Source organism: Stomoxys calcitrans, chromosome 2, assembly GCF_963082655.1.
Source record: "Stomoxys calcitrans chromosome 2, idStoCalc2.1, whole genome shotgun sequence".
Classification (NCBI taxonomy): Eukaryota; Metazoa; Arthropoda; class Insecta; order Diptera; family Muscidae; genus Stomoxys; species Stomoxys calcitrans.
The window spans coordinates 129,769,695-129,787,852 of record NC_081553.1 but is presented as its reverse complement, the minus strand read 5'-3'; the positions used below and the strand labels follow the sequence as shown (position 1 = coordinate 129,787,852).

Genomic DNA, 18,158 nt, shown 5'->3' with positions numbered 1-18,158 from the left:
GAAGGAAAGAGGTTTCCGATCTGATACCTGAGATAAACCTTGAAGTCGAGTGCGATGCACTGCTGCCATCGACACAGTCTTGGATTGACGGAACCCTAATATTGCCATCTGGAAGATCATGTTACACGGATTGATCAAAGCTAGAGGACAGAGTGAGCCTAGCCTACATTGAGAACCCTGGGACTGACATCTATTTTTGACTGCCTGACCATAATACGGTCCTGCAGGCGGAGATCAGGGCGATTATGGAATGCGTGAAGTGGTGTGGTGCTAACGCCAGGAAGTCGAGTGTGAACATCTTTACCGACAATAAAATTGCCATAAGGGCAATAACAACCAGGACGGTAAGGTCACGAACAGTCTTGCAGTGTAAGAAGGAGATTAACGCCTTCTCTGAGGATGACAAAATCCGCATCGTTTGGGTTCCGGGCCATAACGGAGTAAGGGGAATGAAAGGGCAGATAATTTGGTGGTGATGGCCAGAGGACTGCCGTCAATAAACTTGGTTAACCCGAAGCCTTTCGGATCGACGCAGTCCGAGTAAGGGAGTGGGCGACGAATGCGTATGCAACATTGTGGAACAGCAAAACGGTCGGTAGGACGCCGAAAATCCTATGAGGGGATCAAGATCGTGAGAAGACGAGGCTATTACTGAAAGGAAACAAGAAGGAGGTCAGTATAGCTATTGGTATCATAACGGGACATATAGGACTACGAGCTCACTTATGTAAAATCGGTGCGACAAGTGATAGCATGTGTAGGGCATGCTGAGAAGATGATGAGGCGTTGGAGCATTTTCTTTGTCATTGCCCGGGTTTCGCGTCCAACAGATACCGGCACTTAGGAGGAGACACAGTTCCAGACATGAATCAACTTAGGGGGAGTGGTGTTGAAAACAATTAAGGATTTTCTAAGTAGCATGGAATTCCTAACTTAAAATTTTCTTTTTAGAGGTTACTTTGTAGTTTTTAGAGCGCACAACAAGCCGATTACTGGCTTAGGTGTATGTCCATAGTGACATGGCGCGGGTCTTTTCAACCTAACCTAACCTAACAGAGATAGCATATTTTTGAATACTCAATGAATTAATCACTTAACAGAAATAGTATAACGAATAGGAATCAGCTGTTTGTGCAAACAAATGTTGGGTACCTTTTACTTTAGTAAGCCGTTACAGATCGTTTGATTCTGTCTATGTTCGCACAGCAACTTGCAACATATTCAGCATAACTATACACCCGTAGTGATACAAAGCCAGAGCAAGATCGGAAAAGTGCCCACTCCATACACCGGTTACACCTCACCGACACCGACCCATAATGGAGGCGGGTCTGACAAACCGAACAGAACCAGGGTCCGGGCATACGGAGAAGGCACTCCGGGATGTGCCTCTCCCATAACGAAAAAAGGACTAACGCGTACACTGAGCAGTAAAAAATGTTTGCTAATACAGCAGCCCTGTTTGCTGAAACAACAGTAATGTCTGCTTTCCCATTTTCAGCAAACAAAAACTGCTGTTTTACCAAACTTTTTTGCTTTTTTGACTAACAACTTTGGTTGAGTGTACCTCTTAAGTTATTGAACTTGATTTTAAGAGGATTAATTATATTCACGTTTTTAACACTTATATAAAACAACTTCTTTTTTGCAAAACGAATTTGTCAACTTCTAATAATAACTTCTAACTGAACACGTGTACAGCTGACTACTGATATTTTTACGAAAGAATTAAAGAAAAATATGTAAAAAACGGTACTTGGACGCTCATAAACTCAATTTTGCATATACGCTACATCGGACATGAGGGGGTTAAGAAACAAGGAGCAAGCTTCTTATAGAGCGATTAGTGCTGTCAGATTCAAGTTAAAGCTCAATGGTAAGGAAGCTCCTTTTTACAGCCGAGTCCGAACGGACCCCAGTGGACTACATCTCTTTGGAGCGAATTTTTTTACATAGCTGTTTTGCCATGTAAACCTAGAATAATACCTAACAGGAGCTAACCACCGCCAAAAAATTTTCCGATGTTCTCGTCAGGATTCGAAACTAGGCGTTGAGCGTTATAGGCGAACATGCCAACCGCTGCGCCACGATAGTCCCCTCTTCTTCTTTTGAGGCCAAATTTTTACACAGTGTAAGATCGTAACATCGACTTAAATAAAACTTTCACAAAATGTTCTGAATTTGAAATTTTTTAATTTAATACAAAAAATTCTATCTTTATATTGTAAGAATTAATTTTACAACAATTTTTGAAGTCTTGGAAGCTCATCTTGTAGGCTGTTGACATTTATTATGTATAATTTGTATAATTTTTATTTTGAGATTCTGGCAACGGCCGATAACGACCAACGCATTAAAACATGAACAACCCATTAAATTCTTTGGCATTAACTGAGTCCTTGCTTGGTAGGCATTTGAATTAATCCCATTTGTCATGGCTCGAGGTGTTTGTTATGAAGTTGTCACTCCATGTGCTGTGATGCGATTCATCGATGGAATCCTTTTCGTTAATGTCTTCATACGATGATGAGATGGACTTGCGATTTTCATAACGGAATGCATGAGCACGTCGCCGCATACTCATCTCAGTCAAATATTCGACAGCATTTTGTGGAGGAGCACTTGACTGATCTGATATTTTCAGACAATCTTGCAAATGGTTGATGTAATTAATTGCTATCCTGTGGAAATAAAATGGTTAGAAGAAGTGTGAGGAGAAAACTCATTTGAACTCTACCTACATACATACCTCAAACTCTCAATTTTGGAATATTTTTTACCATTTGGCTTGGATATTGGCAGCTTAGAGCGCAGCTGATCAAATGCCCGATTCATGTCACGCATGCGCGTTCTCTCGCGATCACAGGCGGTCTTTTTGTAGTCTTTAAATAAATCAAATAAATACAATTATTTATGTTATAAAATTAAATCTTGTAAAACATGTTGGGTGAATTTGTTTTTTTTTATCACATTTACAGCCAACACAGAAAAAATAGACCTACATTTGGCCGATTAATTTATGGTATTGACTTTTAAAAAACTTCAAACAAGTTGTTAATTGCTTTAATAGTTTTTGACATGGAAATTTGATTTTCTTTTGTATCACGGCAAGTGATTGATAAACAAGGCATACGTCAAACATATTTTTAATTGTACGAATTAAATTTCTATTTAATAGTACAGTCGAATCCGCTTAATTGAAAACAGCAAAATACAAGAAATTTGTTTCAACTATCCGATGTTTCAATAATGCGAAGTCCGGATAATTGAAATACGTTTCAATTAATCGAAGTTTGTAGAATTAAGCATGGTTTCCATTAGCAGAACTTCAGTAAGTTAAAGGCTTTGTAATTTAAGGAATTATAAAAATTATGACGAATAGATGCTGTGAAGCTAGTTGGAAACTAGTGTAATTAGTTAAATCAACATTGACCAAATGCAAAAATTTTATATAGTTGATATCTTTGAACTTAACATCAATTCGTTCAAGTAATTATTTTCAATTAACCGATTTTTTCAATTAAAAGGTGTCAAATTAAGCGGATTCGTCTGTACAAGTTGTGCATTGATCAAAATTATATTGTGTTCCCTTTCACTCATATCCATTGCAAAAAGAAGTAAGAATGAGTAAAATATATGGCTCGCTTCTATCATCTACATACACAAAATGGAGTGGGTAGACGAAACAAGTAAAAGCGTGCTAAGTTCGGCCGGGCCGAATCTTATATACCCTCCACCATGGATCGCATTTGTCGAGTTCTTTTCCCCACATCTCTTCTTAGGCAAAAAAGGATATAAGAAAAGATTTGCTCTGCTATTAGAGCGATATCAAGCGATATGGTCCGGTTTGGACCACAATTAAATTATATATTGGAAACCTGTGTAAAATGTCTGCCAATTCGAATAAGAATTGCGCCCTTTGGAGGGTCAAGAAGTAAAATAGAGAGATCGATTTATATAGGGGCTGTATCAGGCTATAGACCGTTGATGGTCAAGAGAGGATCCGTCGTACAAAATTTCAGGCATCAGGTTATTTCAGTATATCAGGTTATGAACCAATTTAAACTTTATTTGACACAGTTGTTGAAAGTAAAAATAAAATACGTCATGCAAAATTTCAGCCAAATCGGATGGGAATTGCGCCCTCTAGATGCTCAAGAAATCAAGTCCCCAAATCTGTTTATATGACGGCTATATCAGGTTATAAACCGATTTGAACCACCCTTGGCACAGTTGTTGAAAATCATAACAAAATACTTCGTGCAAATGTTCATTCCAATCGGATAGTAATTACGCCCTCTAGAGGCTCAAGAATCAAGACCCAAGATCGGTTTATATGGCAGCTATATCAAAACATGGACCGATATGGCCCATTTACAATCACAACCGACCTACACTAATAAGAAGTATTTGTGCAAAATTTCAAGCGGCTAGCTTTACTCATTCGAAAGTTAGCGTGCTTTCGACAGACAGACGGACGGACGGACATGGCTAGATCGACATAAAATGTCACGACGATCAAGAATATATATACTTTATTTGGTCTCAGACGAATATTTCGAGTATTTACAAACAGAATGACGAAATTAGTATACCCCATCCTATGGTGGAGGGTATAAAATTAGAAAGCGTAGCTTTTTATCTCTCCATAAAATATAAAAATCATTAAATAAAAAATATCTTATATATATATAAATCAATTTGTGTTTGTTTGTCTGTTCCGTATAGACTCAAAATCGGCTGAACCGATTTTCTTGAAATTTTCGCAAATGATGCATAATGATCCCGTGGTGAAAATATGTACATTTTTTGATCCGCGCCGCCGGATCCTTCCCCCTTACCCTAATTTTGAAAAACACCAGATCTCGGAGATTGGTTGTGCGATTTAAACGTAATTTTGTGTGCCTTTTTATAGTAACGCAAAACCAAAAATTTGGTATCTGAACTTCAGTTGGGGTACATAGGGGGGCCGCCCCACCCCAAAATCCTACCAAATATATATAAAGATCAATCACGACAATATGGGACTCAAATGAAAGGTATTTGCGAGTAGAATACGAATCTGATATCCAAATGTGGGACCAAGTATTGGGGGGAGCAGCCCCTCCCTAAAAACATCCCCCATAGGGGACAAATTTACGGCAATAGCAATATGGGGCTCAAATACCATAATACCACCCAAATAGGAAGTACTTGCTGACCATTCCAATATGGGGCTCAAATGAGAGATATTTTGGAGTAGAACACGAAATTGATATATATTTTCAAGGCCATGTCACTGAGTGGCAGCCGCCCGTCCCCCAAACAAGTCATGTTTGCGAACATGGAAATATGGGGAAATATTGGGTTATTTGGGAGTAGACCATGAATCTGATATCAACATTCGGAACCAACTGTCTAGGGGACTTCTCACCACCATAACAGCCCCCAAATAGGACGTATTTGCTCACCAAGACAATTTGGGTCTTCAAGAGAGTGTAGCTCGATATATTGGGTTGCCCAAAAAGTAATTGCGGATTTTTCATATAGTCGGCGTTGACAAATTTTTTCACAGCTTGTGACTCTGTAATTACATTCCTTCTTCTGTCAGTTATCAGCTGTTACTTTTAGCTTGCTTTAGAAAAAAGTGTAAAAAAAGTATATTTGATTAAAGTTTTTAAAAAATCCGCAATTACTTTTTGGGCAAAACAATAGATAGTTTTAAGGGCCCATACCCCAAACCGGACATATCTGCTGACTTTTGCAATAAGGGGTTTAAATGAAATGTATTTGAGATTCGATAACGAATTTGATATCCAATTTCGAGGCCAATGACAATATGGTGTTCAAATAAATGATATAAAGATATAAGAGCATAGAACACGATGCTGATATATGTTCAAGGCTAAGCATTTGGGGGACCACCCCATTTCCCAAAAACAGCATATTTTCCGGCCATATCAATTTAGAGCTCAAATGAAAGATATTGGGGAGAAGAGCACTAAGGTGAAACCCACTTTCGGGACCAATTTTCTGAGGGTCTACCCCTTTTCCAAAACACCCCACGAACAGGAATTATTTCTGATCATCGCTATATGGGGCTCAAATTAAGGTATATAGGAGTAGAACACGAATCTGATATTAAATGTGAGACCATGTATTTGGGGCACCACTCCTTTCCCAAAACACCCCCCAAAGGGTAAACATATACCGACAATGCCAATATGTGGTTCAAATGAAAGGTATTTGAGATAAGAAAATGAATTTGATAACTAAACTCCCCTGAAACCAATGGCAATATGAGGTTTAAATAAATGGAATTTGAGAGAAGACCACGATGCTGATATTTTTTAGGGCCAAATGTCTGGGGGACCACCTCAACCCAGAAAACACCCCTAACTCGGACAAACGTATTTACCGATCATGGCAATATGGGGACCCCACTGCCAAATTACCCATGAGAATAATCGGGCTCAAATAAAGTCTTTAAGAATGGAGTACGTCTAACATCCATACTTAGATGGCCCTGAAACCACCGAGCGAATCGACAGACCAACAAAGATCATATGGTATTCAAATAAAGGCATTTAGAATGTTCACTGTTAGTCAAGCGATATACATGTAAAGTTTTCATAACATGGTATTTCACTAAAAGCTCTTTAATTGTCGAAAATAATTATTTCTACGATAATTTTGATCCATATAAAGTAAAAGAAAGCACGGCGGAGCAGGCCCGGTTCAGGTAGTATTTAATATTTTTGAGCAATAAACAAATTTTTTATTCAATTTTTTTATTTTTATTAAAGCAGTAAAAAGTTGCTTAAAAGAAAGGGCAACTTTCAAATAATTGGTTTATGGAGTTGATAACCAATTATATTGGATTTTTGAGCTTACCATAAATCCAATATGCAACATTATTAATCAATAACACAGATTCCTTTATAGGACCAATTTCAGAAAGTTTTTAATTGAATGTACAATTTTTTTAATTAAATCTAGTTTTTAATTTTTTCTGTGAAACACAGAAGTAAGTTAAAGTTGGAACTGCAATATGTTCGGTTTTCGATGGTGATAATATGAAAATCATGATAAAATTTGTCAAATTTTAAAAGAGTTGAAGTGCTTCTTGGAACGTGGTGAGTCTTTAAATGGAATCGTTTCAAAGTAGAAACAAGTAAAAGCGTGCTAAGTTCGGCCGGGCCGAATCTTATATACCCTCCACCATGGATCGCATTTGTCGAGTTCTTTTCTCGGCATCTCTTCTTAGGCAAAAAGGATATAAGAAAAGATTTGCTCTGCTATTAGAGCGATATCAAGATATGATCCGGTTTGGACCACAATTAAATTATATGTTGGAGACCTGTGTAAAATGTTGGGTTGACCAAAAAGTAATTGCGGATTTTTCATATAGTCGGCGTTGACAAACTTTTTCACAGCTTGTGACTCTGTAATTGCATTCTTTCTTCTGTAAAAAAAGTATATTTGATCAAAGTTCATTCTAAGTTTTATTAAAAATGCATTTACTTTCTTTTAAAAAATCCGCAATTACTTTTTGAGCAACCCAATATATACTTTTTAAATTGTAGGCTGATTATGAGTTGTCTGAGCAAAAACAAGACCCCCAACTGTCACACTGTTTGAAGATAATCCAATATTTATTATTGTAAATCAATCTGGCCTATTTGCAATCCAAGAGACAAACATCAATAAGTAGGAACTATGCAAAATTTCAAGCGGATAGTTTTACTTGTTTGGACTTATGAATGCAAGATAATCAAGCAGGCCGAGTTGAAAAGAAGTAAAAGCGTTCTAATTTCGACCGGGCCGAATCTTGGTTACTCACCTCAAAGGATTGTGCTTAAAATGTACACCTATTAATGCAGTTCGTGTTTGGCCGATCAAATCGAGTACTGATTGAGGCTTCTATGCTCTCAATAAGTCATACCCGGGAATTGGTTTATATCAGTTTATGGACCGATTCGAATCATACTTGGTCCAGATGTTGAAAGTCATAACATAAATCATTGTGGCATATAGGAAGAAAACTGAAGTGTCTAGGGGCTCAAGAAGTCACATCCGTGGATCATTTTATATGGGAGCTATATCAGGTTTTACACCGCACTTGACACGATCGTTGGCGAAATTTAGCTCACAATCGTAATTGATAAAAGTTCTGATTCAATTAAAACAAGTAAAAAGGTGTTAAGTTCGGCCGGGCCGAACTTTGGATACCCACCACCTCGGATATATATGTAAACCACATTTCATCAAAATCCGGTGAAAATTGCATACCTTACGTGCCATAGCAGTTATATCGAAATATGTTCCGATTTGGGCCATATACTAATAACTACAGGTCATTGTTCAATTGTGTATAACAAACTATTGGCCTTTTTAGTAGCTTTATCTCGGAGATATCGGTCTACATGGCAGCTATATGCAAATCTGGACCGATTTGGGTACAGTTGCAGAAAAATGTCGAAGAGCCTAACACAACTCACTGTCCCAAATTTGGGCGAAATCGGACAATAAATGCGCCTTTATGGGCCCAAAAATTTAAATCGAGAGATCGGTCTATATGACAGCTATATCCAAATCTGAACCGATCAGGGCCAAATTGACGAAGGATAATAAATGTGGCTTTTATGGGCCTAAGACCCTAAATCGGAGGATCGGTCTATATGGCAGCTATATCCAAATCTGGACCGATCTGAGCCAAGTTGCAGAAAAATGTCGAAGAGCCTAACACAACTCACTGTCCCAAATTTGGGCGAAATCGGACAATAAATGCGCCTTTATGGGCCCAAAAATTTAAATCGAGAGATCGGTCTATATGACAGCTATATCCAAATCTGAACCGATCAGGGCCAAATTAAAAATAGATGTGGAAGGGCCTAAGACAACTCACCGTCCCAAATTTCAGGAAAATCGAATAATAAATGTGTCTTTTATGGGCCTAAGACCCTAAATCGGAGGATCGGTCTATATGGCAGCTATATCCAAATCTGGACCGATCTGGGCCAAGTTGCAGAAAAATGTCGACGAGCCTAACACAACTCACTGTCCCAAATTTGGGCGAAATCGGACAATAAATGCGCCTTTATGGGCCCAAAAATTTAAATCGAGAGATCGGTCTATATGACAGCTATATCCAAATCTGAACCGATCAGGGCCAAATTAAAGATAGATGTGGAAGGGCCTAAGACAACTCACAGTCCCAAATTTCAGGAAAATCGAATAATAAATGTGTCTTTTATGGGCCTAAGACCCTAAATCGGAGGATCGGTCTATATAACAGCTATATCCAAATCTGGACCAATCTAAGCCAAATTGAAGAAGGATGTCGAAGGGCCTAACACAACTCACTGTCTCAAATTTCAACAAAATCGGATAATAGTTGTGGCTGTTATGGGCCTAAGACCCCAAATCAGCGTATCGGTCTATATGGGGGCTATATCAAGATATAGTCCGATATATCCCATCTGCGAACTGAACCTGCTTATAGACAAAAAAAGAATCTGTGCAAAATTTCAGCTTAATATATCTATTTTTAAAGACTGTAGCGTGATTTCAACAGACAGACGGACGGACATGTCTAGATCGTCTTAGATTTTTACGCTGATCAAGAATATATATACTTTATAGGGTCGGAAATGGATATTTCGATGTGTTGCAAACGGAATGATAAAATGAATATACCCCCATCCTTCGGTGGTGGGTATAATAATTGGAAACTTTTGAAATTTCCAATTTATGAATTAAACCAATTAAAGAAATTATTGCATTTTTTAAGTTTCTAATTAATTTTTTAATTAAATTAAATTAAAAAATGTTTGACATTTCCGAAGTATCCAATTAATTTTTTAGTTGGATCAATTAAAAATTTAATTAAAAATATTGAATATATGCAAATGTTATATAAATTTTTTTGCGAAAAGCGCGCTATACTTGGCGACTTTTTCCAATTTCCATAGGCATCGTCTCTATGCCGAAAAACAAGCCTATACCAAATTTGAAGAAGATCAGATGAAAATTGCGACCTGTAGTTTGTACACAAATAAACATGGACAGACAGACAGACGGACAGATGAACAGACAGACGGAAATAGCTAAATATACTTATTAATGGGTCTATCTCTCTTTGTTCTGGGTGTTACAAACAAATTCACTCGGTTATAATACCCTGTACCACAGTAGTGGTGTAGGATATAAAAAAATCCAGATTCAATAAAAAGATGATTGATTTAATTATTTTTTAATTGAAAACATTATTATTTTCAACTAAATATTTAATGGAAACATTTTTCGAGATATTTTTTCTGTGTGCGGCAAGTTATAGCATGTGTAGGGCATGTTGGGAATATGATGGGGCGTTGGAGCTTTTACTATGTCATTGCCCGGCTTTAGCGGCAAAAAGACACCAGTACTTAGGTGGGGACACAATAGCAGACATGAATCTACTTAGGGGAGTGATATGGAAAACAATTAAGGATTTTGTAAGTAGCACGGGATTCCTTACTTACAATTGTGCATGCGCACAACAAGCCGATGATACCCCAGATGCCTTTAAATCCTACTATGAAAACTTATTAAATAAATCTCAAGAGACCACTCTTATTCACTATGCTCCCCCTTTTAAAAATGATATGGATCTCGATAGGCACTTTACGATGTCGGAACTGCAGAAAATGCTAGTGAAAGTTAAAAGAAATAAGGCACCCGGCGAGGATAGGATACCATATGAGTTCTTCATAAACGGCACCGAAGAGTTTAATAGTCTGCTGTTAAGAATATACAATACCATTTATTCGAGTGGGGAAATTGATCCTGTATTCACAAAAACTATTATTTACCCAATTCATAAGAAAGGTGATCTAAACGAGCCGTCAAACTACAGGGGCATTTCATTTATGAATTGTGTGGCGAAGTTATTTATGGGTCTTATAAATGAAAGACTATATAATTGGGTTGAAAACTATCAAATTCTTACAGAATACCAAGCTGGTATTCTGTAAGCTGGTATTCTTTATTCAACGGTTGATAATATATACAATCTGGCCTCGATCGTCCACTTGAAATTGGCAGAGAGGAAAAAAGTATATTGTTTTTTTATCGATTTCAAGGCAGCTTTTGACAATATATCAAGGCAAGCCCTTATATATAAACTATTTAGAATGGGTGTATCATATAAAATGGTCTCAATAATAGAGAAAATATACAGCAACACGCAGTCAGCAGTATGGAACGGCAGGGAGCTATCTGAATACTTCGAAACAACCAAAGGCGTAAAACAAGGATGTCTTTTATCGCCGTTATTATTTGCCCTCTATGTAAATGACCTGCACGAGTTCATCGAAGGTGGTTTGTTTGTGGAAAATATTAACATCCGACTTCTCTTGTATGCAGATGATATCGTTTTCCTAGCAGATGACATAAAAGTACTACAGAAAATGATAGATAATCTGGAAATATACTGCAAAATGTGGAGTTTGGAAGTAAACCTAGCTAAATCCCAAATTATGGTCTTTAGAAATGGAGGAAAATTAAGCAAATACGAAAGGTGGATGTACAACGGCAGAGAAATTAAGATCTCCAACGAGTTCAAATATCTAGGGGTAGTCTTTACTCCGAAAATGAAGTTCAACAAACATGTACAAACCAGAAACAATGAAGCAAAAAACGCTATTAATGCCACATGGAACCAATTCATTGGAAGAGCAGATATAGATATGAATTCTAAATGGAAATTATTTTTAGCCGTTTGTAGATCTATACAAACATATGCTGCCGAAATTTGGGGTTTTTCACACTTCGAAGAGATTAATGCACTCCAAAGATATTTTCTGAAGCGAATACTTAGGGCACCAAGTTTTACACCAAATTATGTACTAATGCTGGAAACGGAAGTGGAAGACTCACAAATATACACGCTGGGAAAACATTTAAACTATTTGGGGCGAATTTTGTATTACTATACACAAAACAGGCTCCCAAATCAACTATCGGAGATTATATACCAAAAAAATATATTTTGGGTAACAGAATTAAAAGACTTATCTCGAAGCCTACACGTTCAATGGCCACAAACGATGTCTTCACAAGGCAATTGGAACACTTTCTGCAATGATTTATTAAGTGGTATGAAACAACGATTGCATGAAGAAAGACTGTATAGAAAACAATTCAGCCAGAGCTGGCGGATATATAGATATTTAAACCCAAGCAGATCCCATCTTTACCTAAACAGAAAGTACTCTCAAGCGGAAATCGTGTGGATATTTAAAGCGCGCAGTGGAATGATCCCTCTAGGGTGTAACAGTTTTGATCCCGATGTCTTAAATAAAGAATGTAAATTGTGTAACATGCATGAAATTGAAACAATGCAACATTTTCTGGGCATCTGTCCTATACTTCGGGAATTTAGAATGATATCATTCGGAAAGCCGATATTGAACGATGAGGAAATAATCAACATTCTTGATGGTACAGAAGAAGAAAATTGGCACAAATTAATAAATTATCTCGAAATGAGCTATAAATATAGGCAACTTTTAATAAATGAATTCAATTAAATAAGCAAATGCTTATATAATGCGACAGACGTATTTTACATTGTCGCTAAGTTATAAAATTACTTCTTAGAATTGTAAAAAAAGAAATGTATTTTTATGAAAATATTCAATAAAGAAGTTTACTACTACTACTACTACTAAAAAAACAAGCCGATGGGGCGGATTAATATCAACCTCTTTTCAACCTAACCTAAGAACATTTTTCACAGCACCATGTCTTTTCATCGATCCTTCATTGCAAAACGGACACACATTTTCGTTTCGATCGCAAATTAAATTTCATTCTCTTCATAGATGCCTCTGAATAAATTTTTTTTTTTTGATATATATATGTATTCTATTTTTTTTAATTTATAATTTTTTTTTTAAATTTAAAAACATAAACATTTAAAGACGTTCGTATTTGTAATGCTTTTATGTGTCTTTAACGAATGTACAACGTTACCCTTATCCCATAGTCTTTTTCTTAATAGATAATTGAAAAATTATAAAACCATTTTTGAGGCTAAAAATTTGAATTTTCATTATATTGCAGCCATCGTATATTCTTGAGCCTCTTGAAATTTCAAGTCGATTCAGCGTGTCCGTCTGTCTGTCGAAAGCCCGCTAACTTTCAAAGATGAATAACTTGGCGCTTGAAGTTTTACACAAATACTTCCTATTAGCGATGTTCGGTTGGAATTGTAAATGGGCCATATCGGTCCTTGTTTTCATACATATATTTAGAAAATACGGTCCTGCAGGCGGAGATCCGGGCGATCACGGAATGCGTGAAGTGATGTGGTGCTAACGCGAGGACGTCGAGTCTGAAAATCTTTACCGACAGTAAAATTGCCATAAGGGCAATAACAATCAGGGCGGTCACGAACAGTCTTGAAGTGTAAGAAGGAGATTAACGCCTTCTCTGGGATGGGAAAATCCGCATCGTTTGGGTACAGGGCCATAACGGAGTAAGGGGAAATGAAAGGGCAGACGATTTGGCGGTGAAGGCCAGAGGACTGCCGTCAATAAACTTGGTTAACCCGAAGCCTTTCGGGTCGACGCAGTCCGAGTCAGGGAGTGGGCGACGAATGCGCATGCAACTTTGTGGAATAGCGAAACGGTCGGTAGGACGGCGAAAATCTTATGGGGGGATCCAAATCGTGAGAAGACGAGGCTATTACTGAAAGGAAGCAAGAAGGAGGTCAGTATAGCTATTGGTATCATAAGGGGACACATAGGACTACGAGCTCAATTATGTAAAATCGGTGCGGCAAGTGATAGCATGTGTAGGGCATGTAGAGACGATGATGAGACGTTGGACCATTTCCTTTGTCGTTGCCCGGCTTTCGCGTCCAACAGATACCGGCACTTAGGTGGAGACACAGTATCAGACGTGAACCAACTTAAGGGAGTGGTATTGAAAACAATTAAGGATTTTGTAAGTAGCACGGAATTCCTAACTTAAAATTTTCTTTTTAGACGTTACTTTATAGTTTTTAAAGCGCACAACAAGCCGATTATTGGCTTAGGTGTATGTCCATAGTGGCATGGGGCGGATCAATATTTGCACCCTCTTTTTAACCTAACCTAACCATATTTAGAAAATCTTGTTTGAACCGTTCAGTGGAGCGGACATTTTGTTGATTCGCTCCGCAAGAATTTTCCTGTAACTCGTAATAGGTTATTATTTTTGGAAGAAAAATTATTTTTTTAGGATAATCAATGGACTGTCATCAGTATACTCCGATGTCCCTGCGGAATTTCCTGGGTCTCCTCCAGTTTGTGACGATGCAGACTGATATCGGGGCCGATTCAGACTAATTGCCTTCGGGGATCAACGCTCAATCGGAATGAATCGTTATGCGCTAAAAAAGATTGGTGAGATTTGGCCAGGTGCAGCACTAGATTTAGTCAGGAAGGATGATATTCCTTCTTGACAGGCGAATTGCAGAAGACTGAAAATCCCCATGCCACAATCGAGATAGGAGGGGATGGTATCGAAACGGTACCCGAAAAGCCCTGTGTGGGCGGGTCATCCAGTTGGACTGGGCTCAAGGTGTGCCCCAGCCGGGAAGCACGGAGCTCAAAAAGTACTTCGACAGCAGCAGCTAGTGAAGCATCTAAGGAGGAAAAGTGGTTCCACAGCTTCCTTACCTGTCTCTGGATGCGTACCTAAGGCCCTAAGGTCCATGGGAGTGTGGAGGAATGGTTCGTGGACTAAGAATTCCGGGATTAAACTACTCAAGGATACGGGGAATGTGAGACACAGAGCCTGTATCCTTAAGTCGCTGGCTGAAGCCGCTTCTGTGGGGACGAAGACCCTTATTATAGGAAGTGATGCTAATGTACATCACCAGATATGGAGAAGTTCGGATACCAACGAAAGGAGTGAGCTGCTTATCGAATATATTATAAGTTGGGGATAAACCGACCTTTATTGCCAGGAACTGGCAGAAGGTACTGGATATTACGTTTGTATCGGAAGATGTAAGTGGAAGAATATGCGACTGGGATGTATTGGATGACCATAGCTTCTCTCGGCTAAACAGAAGAAAGGCGGATTGGGATAATTTTCGGCACAAATTCTGCACGTCTATCCCTTCTAGACCAGAAAAGGAAGTGGAAACTACGGAGGATATAGACATAGTAGTCAAGCGGACGAAGAAGGCCATGAATGACTCGCTTGTGTCAGCATGATTTAGCGGATGTGAACATTCGCAAGATATTGGGCTTTTTAAAGCGATCTGGATAGTTCAACGGTAGGAATTAGAAGGCATCTTCCTTCTTCTGTTCCTGTGGTATCACAATGAAACGAAAACGTCTAGGTGAGTCTGATGGCAGACTGTCACTTAAACCTAACCAAATCTAACCTAACCTTCATATATTTATCTGTCATTAGACCGATCTTGAAATTTCTCTTCTTGAGCGTCTAGATGGCGCAATTCTTACCCGATTTGGCTGAAATTTTGCAGATATTATGTTCTTACTTTCAATAACTGTGCAAAGTATGGTTCAAATCGGTTCATAACCTGATGTAGCTGCCATATAAACCGATTTGACTTCTTGAGGACGCTATTCTTATCCGGTTTGGCTGAAATCTCGCATGAGGTGTTTTGTATGACTTTCAATAACTGTGGCAAGAATAGTTCACATCGGTTCATAACCTGATATAGCTGCCATATAAATCGATCTCGGATCTTGACTTCATGAGTCTCTAGAGGGCATAATTCCTCTCTGATTTGGCTAAAATTTCGGACGAGGTATTTTGTTTCGTTTTGCAACAACTGTGCCACGTGTGGTCAAAATCGGTTTATAACCTGTTATAGCTGCCATATAAACCGATTTCTTACGCCTCTAGAATGCGCAATTACCACCCAATTTGGGGTAAACCCACCCTGGGGGTTTACATTGAGAACCCAGGGACTAAGATCTGTTTTAGACTGCCTGACCATAATACGATCCTGCAGGCGGAGATCCGGGCGATCACGGAATGCGTGAAGTGGTGAGGTGCTAACGCGAGGACGTCGAGTGTGAACATCTTTATCGACAGTAAAATTGCCAGATCACGAACAGTCTTGCAGTGTAAGAAGGAGATGAACGCCTTCTCTGAGGAAAATTCGCATCGTTTGGGTGCTAAGCCATTACGGAGTAGGGGGAAATGAAAGGCAGACGATTTGGCGGTGAAGAGGGCTGCCGTCAATAAACTTGGCTAACCCGAAGCCTTTCGGGTCGACGCAGTCCGAGTTAAGGGAGTGTACGACGAATGCGCATGCAACATTCTGGAACAGCGAAACGGTCGGAAGGACGGCTAAAATCCTATGGGAGGATCCAGATCGTTAGAATACGAGGTCAGTATTGCAATTGGTATCATAACGGGACACATAGCACTACGTGCTCACTTATGTAAAATCGGTGCGGCAAGTGATAGCATGTGTAGGGCATGCGGGAAAGATGATGAGACGTTGGAGCATTTAATTTGTCATTGCCCGGCTTTCGCGTCTAACAGATACCGGCACTTAGCTGGAGACACAATACCAGACATGAACCAACTTAGGGGAGTGGTGGTATTGAAAACAATTAAGGATCTTGTAAGTAGCACGAAATTCCTAACTTAAAATTTTCGTTTTAGAGGTTACTTTATAGTTTTAAGAGCGCACAAGAAGCCGATTACTGGCTTAGGTGGCATGGGGCGGTTTAATATTTGCATCCTCTTTTCAACCTAACCTAACCATCTCCTATATATGTATTTGAAAAAGTCTTGCAAAGAACGCGTCAAATGCGATTAATCGGCGCGACCGAAATTATTACGCTTTTACTTATTTACTTTATATGATTTCCCGACGCTAAATGAGTTTTTATTAACTCCATCCGTTTTTCTTTGCTTGACATATTTTTACAGAATCGAAATCCCAAATGAGGTCTTGGAATAATCGTAGGTATTTGCGTTATATATATTCCAAAATCTATACAACCCAATGCAATTACCTTTTTCACTTTGCAGAACTTTCTCCTTCCAAACATGATTGATTTCCTTACTTATCGCATGCTCCTGTCCATGATGGTTGTATGTCATATAAATGGGAGCTGGAACGGTTTCAGATGTGGCAATTTTTCCAGAAATTTCATCAGCTACAGCACTAGACAAGGGTGTACCATTGGCCCATGTGTAAACAGTCTGTGGTATATGGCCGGTAAATGATGGTGGACCATGCAATGAACAAGCAGCCAGTGATGTCGGCGAGATTAGCGAGGAAAGGGGGGGTGGGGGCAATGAGATCGCATCGGCATAAGGATTGTGGTAAAGTGTTGAATTTGTCAACGGAATGGCATCAGTTAGGTTTGCATATGTCTGGTGCGTATGTTGATTTATGTTGTAATTGCTCAAATGCATGTCCTGCGGATATTCTGCGGCATAATCTGTGTTTTGAGCTGTATTTGTTGAAGTTGACCCCAGTTCCAGAAGAACCGGCTTTTCATTTTCCGTATCCGAATCGTAATTTTTAACAATAACCGATTTCTGTTGAGGTACATCGTTGTGTGAACAAGTTTCCGTTAGTTGGGAAGGTGAGGTAGTCCCATTTTCACAACGCACTAAGTGATCTTTCATTGTATTCTTTTTTTCTTTCTTTTAGAAGGAGTAAAATCTTCTTTGATTTATGTTTTTTTTTGTCTTTGGTTATTATATCACATTACACATTTTATTCTTCTTCCTTGTTTTCATTATTTTCCATTTCAATGACTAAGCGAAGACGTCGTCATTTTCAGATCTTAATCCAAAGCAAAAAAATTTTAAAAAATCAACTTAATCCTAAAACTAGCGCGCCAAAACGGAGCCGAGCTTAACTTCAAACCGTCCGATATTCAATTAAATGGATCAATGCTTTCAATGGATTCTCATTAGTGTCGCCAATCCATCGCAGTTGAGTGGCTGATATGCCCGTGTGCAGGTAACACTCAATTGCTTGGATGCTTCTCTGTATGTTTGTCGAGTGTGTTTGCATAGGTGCAAACTCATCACTGTGGATCACTCACTCACTTAATTTTTTTTTTCTCCTCATACAGGTGAATTTTGTTTCAATGTTTGGAAGAGAATTCCAGCTTGAGTTTAATAAAATTCGAAAACGT

General features: G+C 38.6%; 1 protein-coding gene across 1 annotated transcript; it reads right to left on the bottom strand.

The window, feature by feature from the left end:
- Positions 1 to 2,173: 2,173 nt before the first annotated feature.
- LOC106085905 (uncharacterized) lies at positions 2,174 to 17,919 on the bottom strand. The gene is made up of 3 exons (XM_013250373.2): positions 17,019 to 17,919; positions 2,750 to 2,882; positions 2,174 to 2,681 (listed from the first exon to the last, which is right to left on the bottom strand). The coding sequence occupies exons 1-3, from the start codon at positions 17,638 to 17,640 to the stop codon at positions 2,420 to 2,422; spliced, it is 1,017 nt and encodes a 338-aa protein (XP_013105827.2). The 5' UTR covers positions 17,641 to 17,919; the 3' UTR covers positions 2,174 to 2,419.
- Between the last annotated feature and the right edge of the window lie 239 nt (positions 17,920 to 18,158).